This window comes from Epinephelus moara, chromosome 19, assembly GCF_006386435.1.
Source record: "Epinephelus moara isolate mb chromosome 19, YSFRI_EMoa_1.0, whole genome shotgun sequence".
Taxonomy (NCBI): domain Eukaryota; kingdom Metazoa; phylum Chordata; class Actinopteri; order Perciformes; family Serranidae; genus Epinephelus; species Epinephelus moara.
The window spans coordinates 2,930,342-2,939,345 of NC_065524.1; the positions used below are offsets into that span (position 1 = coordinate 2,930,342).

A 9,004-nucleotide genomic window follows, 5' to 3' on the forward strand; every position below is an offset into this window, starting at 1 on the left:
AAAAATGCGCAAGAAGTACCGGTGGCAACAATTTGATTTATTGAAAACTTAAGAAGTTGTCAACAAAAATCTGGGTCCTCCCCCGATAGGGATCGTTTAAATACAAGGAATCGCGGCTTCGGCCCACCGCCTACATGCACAAATGTATAGTTCAGCTCCATCTATCCTGTAAAAATTTGCAGCAAGATGTAAGGTCCACCACAGGTTCTTTCTGCATTTGTTTGCCATGAATGGGGTCAATATTAGACAATTAGACAAAATGAAACAAGGATGTTGTCTTAGTCTACTTTTGACCCTAACTGGAATTTTAAATGAAGTGAACAGGCAAATGATATATTTGATATTATTTTAATGCTCACAGGAAGTCCTGAAAGCTGAGGATGGGTCATTGACTATTGATGTGTGTATTTTCACAACAGTGTGTCTCTTACCTGTGAGGTTGTTGTTACTGAGGGTGCTGGACTGAGTTGCATCCATCTGACCAGAAGGACTTCGGACCATGTGGCGTGGTGGCCTTGGTGAGCGTTTCTGCTTTTTCCATTTGGATGACTCACTCATCCCACCGGCGCGCATTTTCAACTAGAGGAAACAGAGTGGATCACTGAGTAACGCTTCTCCAAGCACACTGTACTGCTGGACCAGACGTTACTGACAAGGCCATGATCAGACAGGATGCTTTATTTCTCAGACTGCCAGCTTTTTTATTCATATATGTAAATTTTAGCTTTTTATAAAGTTTTGCTGAAAAATAAAGGGGATGAGGAGCTAATTCTGAGAGGGGAACTCCACATGACGTTTTGATGACGTGTTATACATGCAGGAGGAGATTTATAGAGTAGCTGATAGCAGTAAGCAGCTAACTCAAAGGACAGCAGACAAAAGTGTTCAAAAAATGAGAAAATTAGGTCTGGGAGCTCCTTACCCTCCAAGCAGAGGACAAAATCCACCACCATATAACAGAGACAGTAAATGATTGTTGTTGCTATGTTAATGCCATTGTTATTGTTTAGTATAGTTTGAAATGGACTGTCTCAAAGAACAACTGCATATTTTCCCTCCAACAGCATTACCAAAGCTCCATACCGACTAGTCCCAGAGCAGCTCAAAAGAATTTGTTACATTCTGATTACTTACACTGTTAACCTTGTACAACATGCTGTGGCAACACTGTAAGTGTTATCAAGATACTGGAATTTCTAACTTTGATAAAATACCTTGAAAAATATTCATATTCAATACAATTTTACCATGCAGAAAAATTGAGATTGAGGGCATTCAAGGTAAGATTTTTATTAAAAGATAAAAATAACAAGATTATAACATGCCAATGACTCTATTTTTCTTGATTAATATCAGAGAACAGCAGAATGACTGCAGTAAACATCAGCAATGAGAGTGATGATGCACAACTGGTACTTGTGTATCGATACTGCAGATAATAAGAATTGAAACCCTTTTTAATATTCTGAATCAATATGTACTGATAGATATTTTTTAGCAACACTTAAGTTACTTATGGTCAAGCTTATTTAAATATGTGTGGCAAACATACACCTACCATACTCATGGTACTCACTCTTGTACAACTGGGACAAAAATGGTAGATGTGCATAAAAGCGATGTAAAAACAAACCCCTCTGGTTTCTAGGGTAACTCTGAGAAATGAGTGGATAACCTCACTGAGTGAGGTTCAAGAGAGAACATCCTTTTTGATCACAGCCTAAAACAAGCAAGGCTTCAGCTGGGGATTAACCAGCAGGTCATTCCATAAGAAAGTACACCCAACACTGTATGTACATGCACACAAATACTGTACACTAAGAGGAGCCTCTGCCTCCTCTGCTTTGACGTGGGGGACTGTTATTTTAAAAGGTTCTGTAAAGGCACTGTTTCAGTGCAGGTGTCTCTGTTTATGTATACAAACCATTTACAGTTTGAGACAGACACTCTTTTAAATCTGTTTAGTGACCTTAAATTTCCTTAAAAACAAGCAAAGAAGCTACCAAGACATGCACAGCTGACAAAGTATATGAGTAGCAGGATATACAGCAGCTGGGACATATGCATGAGGCTGTAAACCCAAAAGAAGATTCAATTCAAAATTCAGTAACATAATAAATGTAATGTGAGCATTCACAAGCACAGACATGACATAGTGAACTATGGTTAACATGATAAAGACTTGACTTGATGTCCAGAATTATATAAATCAGTTGATTTGTTCTTCAATAACAGATAATTTCTCAAATAAAGCACATGTAGTTCCTCTTTCTAGCCAAGTTTAGAGAAGTGGGAAGTTAGTGAGGTCTTTAAAATAGAGAACAAGGGAAAGGTTACGGGGAGAGATTCTCCAGCCTAAATACTGAAAGTCATCTTCCTTACCTGCACTCGTTTGTTTTTCCACAAGATATTGTAAGCCTCAGAAAAAAAGGGGAGTGGGCAGGTGCCCGTGATTAGTGATGGGTAACATGTCAGCGGTGGGACCAACACAAAACACACTCTAACATACAGGTTTGTGCATTGTGGAAGGGATGTGGTATCCAAACAGGGTACATGGTTTGGAGACACAGCCACTATAGGCTAGAACTAAGAGAGAATGCACAGCCAGCTAATGAGCAGGCAGTGTGAGTAGACAGACAGATCATGCAAAAGCAAAAACTGCTGGAATAACTTCTTCCAGCTCAATATCCATGTCTTATATAAATACTATATAACAGCAATACAGTAGCCATTCAAACAAAAATGGCAAGATGGGAAATGTTGAGTTAGAGTGTATTTATAGAGGATGTAGCTTGTTTTCACTGTGATCCACAGTAGAAACAATAGTGAAAAAGTTGAAAGCAATAGAAAGGCCCTGGGGCAGACCCAGAATCTGATGGAGGGATTATATATCTCATTTGGCCAGGAGAAGCTGGAAAGTGTTGCTGGGGAGACGGACGTCTGGAGAGCTTTGCTCAGCTTGCTTCCCCTGCAACCCAGCCCAGATAAGCAGCTGAAGATGGATGGATGGATGGATGGATGGATGGATGGATGGATGGATGGATGGAACTCATCGGCTGTTGTCTGACAAAGATTTAGCTTTTTTTCTTTCTTTTTTCAAATGCGTGAACCTGTTTGTAGAGATCAGTGAAAATGGCCGGTGCACAAAATAAGAAGTCTTGGCCAAAATATCTGCTGGCTCCACTGGAAATCTATGCTGTTGCCCCCAAGCCCTAAACTGTGATCAGTAGGGATAAGACAATATACGATTTTATTGCAGATTACAATAAACTGAATGTGGGGAATTTCCAATTTCAGGATAATCATGAATATTGTGTCCAGCAGGACCCAAAGAGTCAGGGCTCGACATAAACCTTGCCCAGAGCAGGTAAACTCTGTGTTCAGGCAAGTGGATTCCTCATGCAGTAATCAGTTTCGGTAAGTGAAAAATAAATGATGTCTAATGTAAAGTTATTTCAAAATAAATAATGTAATGTAATGTGTAATATTACTGTGGCAGAGCTGCATGCATGAGTTTGTCATACTTCTAAGCGCTGAACAGGACTGATAAGAAAAAAATCTAACATCAGTGTGGATTTTTGGAGACTATGGGTGAGGTCGCAACCCTCTAGGGGGGTCCGTGGGCATGCTCCCCCGGGAGAAAACTTTGTATACATTTGATTTAAAGGCATCAATCTGGAGAATTCTGAGAGCCAAGTTATGATGGCAGAATATGCATAGATTTCAACATCTTTGTGCTTTTTATGTGTGAAAAATGTTCTATTTTTACTGATGAAAACACTAGTGGTATGTTATGGTGAAGGGTTACACATAAAATACAGCTAAGGATTAGTGGTTAAACATTTCAGTAATCAAAAGAAAAATGACTAACGTACTGATCTGCCTCTAGAGGGCTATTTTATTATTTTAAATCGTGCAGACAAAATATTCTTTTAAAACTCTCTCTCTCACCGAGCCAAAGAATTCTCAGTAGGCGCACCAGCCGGTGCACTACAGAGGGCTCCAGTGTGACTACGGCCCTTTCAGAAGCTTTGTAATTCAGCCTTGAACTGTGGTGTCTGTCTGGAGACTTTGTAAAATAAATCCATGATGACAAATTTGACACTGAATGACTTCTGTGATAATCTATCCATTTTTCCGTGTTGAAAACGGTTGTTGTTAGCCGTCCCCACTAGCTGTTCGTGATGAGTTTTTTTTTGTTTTTTTTTACCAATCAGAGCTGTATTTCTGACTGTGTGGCAGCTGCGCGATGGAAAAATTTGCTACTGTCTCAGCTAAAAAGCCTTAGTGTGAAACTCTTAAGTCTGTTGAGAAGGCAACAGTGACAGAGACTGCATAGTGTATGCCCCAACCTCAAAGAGCTCAAAAGATCTTAAGTATTGGCACAACATATAATGTCATTATAATGTCATTTCAAATAGTTGTAATGCCTAGCTTTTTAAGATTGTTTGATTACTTTTAAATAAAAAGAATGTTGGTCTTGTCTGTGCTGTAATAAAAATATTTGTTTCTTAATAAAATGTAGGGGAAAGTGATTCCACTGTGTTAGCATATATTGATTATTATTGAGATAATATTGGGCATTCCAAATGGCAACAAAAACATTGTGGTCCAGGCTGCACCAACCAGCCAGTGCGAGACCAGCAAAAGTAAGCACACACACATGAACGTGGTGCCCATGTCTCACGGTCTTGCGCAAGCACCCACACGTGAATGCGGTGCCCAGAGAGGCAGTTAGAGCTACAGGCTACAATGAGGCTAAAAGGCGGGCTAGCTCCGTTGTGTCTGATAACATTGTTGAACATAAACAGAAGTGAAGTGTTTTTGTTGCCATTTGCGGAGCCTGGGCTGCCTACAGAGACTGGACTTTTTCATAGCATATTCAGAGGACATGTAGCTAGCGGATCGTGAGGAGATGTTTGCTGTATGTGACAAAAACTTTTCAAGCTTAGGAAGACTAAGAGAGCCTTTAAAATGAATTATGGTCATTTTACCTAAGAGGCTGTAAAGTAAATAGAGTTCTACAGATTACAATATGCAGAAATAATGTGGTGATCTTGATGTCCACATTTCTCAGTCAGCTAAGTGATGCCATTCCATCAATAACTGGATTTCACAGCAACACATACAACTATAGACAGAAACCTAAAGACTGCACAATAATGACAAAAAACAAGGCAGTAAAAATAAAGAACAAGAGCACAATAACAACGAACATATTAAATACACATTCAACATTTCAGTTCTTTTACCTTCTTCATGTTGGCACCCATATAGCTCTTGGCTTCCTCTTTGAACTGTGGTAGTCTGGAAGAAAAAAATACCCATAGAATGAAGTTAAGACAATCTTTGGGAAAGAATCTACTGCGATAAATCCATCCCTAAGTTGCAGACTACTATATATATCTTTATAAGTACAGGAAACTCTAAACTGTGAATCTGTATCTATAAATGATGTTGTTGATTAAATCAATTGCTCTTATATGCTTATAATTTGTTTCTTCTTTAATTTTCTAATATTTTTTGTGGCACGTATGGCCAAAAACATGTTTTATGAGGTCACTTTTACCTTAACCTTTGACCACTGATCACCAAATTCTTATCAGTTTATTCTTCAGTCAGACAAGTGGAAGTTTGTGCCAAATTTGAAGACATTCCCTCAAGGTCTTCTTGAGATATCGTTTTCACGAGAATAAGACAGCAAGGTCACACTGAACTTGATCTTTGACCACCAAAATCCAATTGGTTCATTGTTGAGTCCGAATGAACGTTTGTGCCAATTTGAAGAAATTCTCTCAAGGTGTTTCTGAGATAATGTGACATGAGAATTAGACAGATGGACTAGAGTATGGACAGACAAGCAGAAAACATAATGCCTCCAGCCACGGCTATTGCCAGAGGACAGGCATAACAAAAACCTTGAAAACATCATTAGGGTTATCTCACTTTGGGCTTAGAGACCTTTACTGTACATTTATAACAGAAAGTCAGTGTGACAAACTGGGGGTGTGGCATTTAGAAGACATGGGTGTTTGCCAGGCAGGGAGAGTCTAACTAAAAGATACTCTTTGTTGCTTTACAAGAAATGTAGCATCAAGTGTGTTTGGAGCTTGACCCATGCTAGGTACTAAAAGTTAGTAAAGCTGTAACTATAAGTAAACAACCAGTTATTTTGATGATTAATCAATTAATCATTTGGTGTATTAAATGTCAGCAAATAGTGAAATGTGTCCATATCAAGTCTCCAGAGTCCAACATGAAATCTTCAAATTTCCCAATTTCAATGAGACCATGAGATCTTCACATGTAAGATGGTGACATGAAAAAAGCATCATAATTGTTGCACATGGCTGATCATTTCGCTTCTCAAAGTCAGGACATATCTTGCCCTCTCCTGCTTTGTTTTTGACTTCTTCTTCTTCTTTTTTTTTTCTTTTTTTTAAATAATTCGGTCTATTGTGAGTCCCCCAACTCGATTTAAGTGCAATACTTCATTTCAAGAGTACCCCTTTGATGTATTTGCTGAACCCTAAACAAATGCAACAATTAATGCAAAAGGAATGTAGAACGTGTCCTAAGCTGAGAGGCTACAGAAGAGGTAATATCACAGTGGGAATATCACCATTGTAAACCTGAGCCGTAAATACACCTTTCTAGCTTTTGATGAGCAATGCTGGATGCCGTTCTCAAGGCATCACACAAAGACAGAGAGACAGAGTGTGTGTGTGTGTGTGTGTGTGTGTGTGTGTGTGTGTGTGTGTGTGTGTGTGTGTGTGCTGCTAGGTTTCTGTGGACTCTAAAGCTTTGCTGGAAAATTAGATGTCACCACCAGTCACACACACATACACACAGACAAACAAAAAAAAAAAAAAAGGCAGCAGCCCCCCTTCTGACATTAACTCAGTCTTAATAGAGTGTTGTCTTGCGAGCACGATTATTGGATGATCTGTGGGTCCAACAGATTAGCATGCCTAATACTTTCAGCAGGCAATCTAAGATTACCTTCTGAGGAGCTGAAGAGAGCTGCTGTTCATCATTCTCTGATGAATGGTGGGGGGTTGGTGGTGGTGGTGGTGGGNGTGGCCCACAGTAAAATTATATCTCCTATTCATGTGCAGGGATGCCTCTGTTTATGACTGTGGCTGCCGTGCTTCTCTCCTTCCATGCTTGCACAGTAAAATAACAAGATGCCATACAAGAGTCCTGCCAATAAATCCTAACAAGGCACGAATGCTTAGAGGGAGGGTCAGTGCATGGCGATAAGCTTGGCAAAAACCAACACTGGACTTCACTGAAGGGAAGATAACCCATCACTTTGTGACAAATCCTGTGTCAAATAGTCCTGGTGGAAACAGACACGCCTTTAGAGAGCAGGTGAATAACACCATCACTTTATTTTGAGCTCTGTTTGTTCTGCAGGTGTGCTCCTTCACATTCTGATGAGCAGAAAGCTTTTTATGTCGTATGTGTATGTATTTCTTGATTGTTTCTGTCTGGGATTGCTGGCATTGCTAATTCTGTATGTGTGCCTGTGTGTTTGTGTGTAGATATGCTTCTTAGTATTTATGGGGTTGGGAGTTTTGCTACTGAAGCAGGGACCAGCTTCATCTATATGCAGATCATGCGGTGTGCAGCTGAATTGGCTCATCCCCTTGTCTGTGACTGAATGTGACTGGCACTCTGATGCAACTGGAAGGGGTGGTTTGTGTGGGGGGTAATGTGAAGAGAGGAGCTCTTATGCTAAATGCCAAAGGAGAAATCATGTTATGGCATTAGTGAATCAGTGGCCCATTGACCCCTGTGCACAATGCAAAAAGAAATTCATGAGCTTCAAGGGGAATAATGAGCCCTGAGAGACAGATATATGCAGAAAACCGACAGTCTCTAATCAATCAATCAATTCAATCAATTTTAGTTATAAAGCCCAATATCACAAATCACAATTTGCCTCACAGGGCTTTACAGCATATGACATCCCTCTGTCCTTAGGACCCTCGCAGCGGATAAGGAAAAACTCCCGCAAAAAAACCTTTAATGGGGGGAAAAAAAACAGTAGGAGGGATCCCTCTTCCAGGACGGACAGACGTGCAATAGATGTCATACAGAACAGATCAACATAATAAATTAACAGTAATCCATATGACACAGTGAGACAGAAAGAGAGAGAGAGAGAGTGAGAGAGAGAGAGAGAGAGAGAGAGAGAGAGAGAGAGAGACAGAGAGACAGAGACAGAAAGAGATGCAGGACAGAGGGTAGTGACAGTAGCTTACAACAACATTAATGAAAGTAATAATATTATAATAATATTATAATTGTAATTCTGGCTATTGTGGTACAATATGTTGTAGGTATATATTAATATCTGTTAAACAACAGCTAGTTCCGGCCCTGCAATCTGATTGGTCGAGAGACAGTAAAACCGTGACGATATTCGAGTACAACATCACAGTTATTTCACTGTGTATGTATCACCCCGCCTCACAGCTGATTACAATCAACAATCAAATCAAAACTGACAGTGTCAGTTAGGTCAGCAGTTGCGCTGTAGGCTAATTCATTCATCCACTGTCAAACAGCCAAAAATATGGATTTATTTCCTAAAATAAGTTTTGAATTGAACTATGAATGGCATGTATCCCTGGAAAAGTATTTAAACAAACTTCCACCAGATGCAAATGCCCTTTATCTGAAGCTCAGGATGACAGCAGCTCACAGACAATATCTGGTACACTAAAGCTCCGCTGGGAATAAACTCACTCGCACAGATGCTGCCGAAGATGTGTAAAGATAAATAATACCCACATTCCTCAAGGCAGCGGCCGAGGAGGGGGAGTTGCAGCCATTTTTAACTCTAGTCTGTTAATCAGCCCTAAACCTAAACTAGATTATAATTCATTTGAAAGCCTCGTTCTTAGTCTTTTACATCCGACCTGGAAAACCTCGCAGCCACTTTTATTTGTTATAGTGTACCGTGCTCCTGGCCCGTATTCTGAATTTGTATCTG

General features: G+C 39.8%; 1 protein-coding gene across 7 annotated transcripts in view; it reads right to left on the bottom strand.

The window, feature by feature from the left end:
- gbf1 (golgi brefeldin A resistant guanine nucleotide exchange factor 1) overlaps positions 1-9,004 on the bottom strand; it is a 238,024-nt gene that overhangs the window by 74,903 nt on the left and 154,117 nt on the right. For all 7 annotated transcript variants that reach the window (XM_050070669.1, XM_050070665.1, XM_050070663.1 and 4 more), the window contains 2 exons: positions 5,253-5,307; positions 432-579 (listed from right to left, as the gene is read on the bottom strand). In XM_050070669.1, coding sequence (XP_049926626.1) covers positions 432-579; positions 5,253-5,307 — 203 coding nt within the window. The remainder of the gene's footprint in view (positions 1-431; positions 580-5,252; positions 5,308-9,004) is intronic.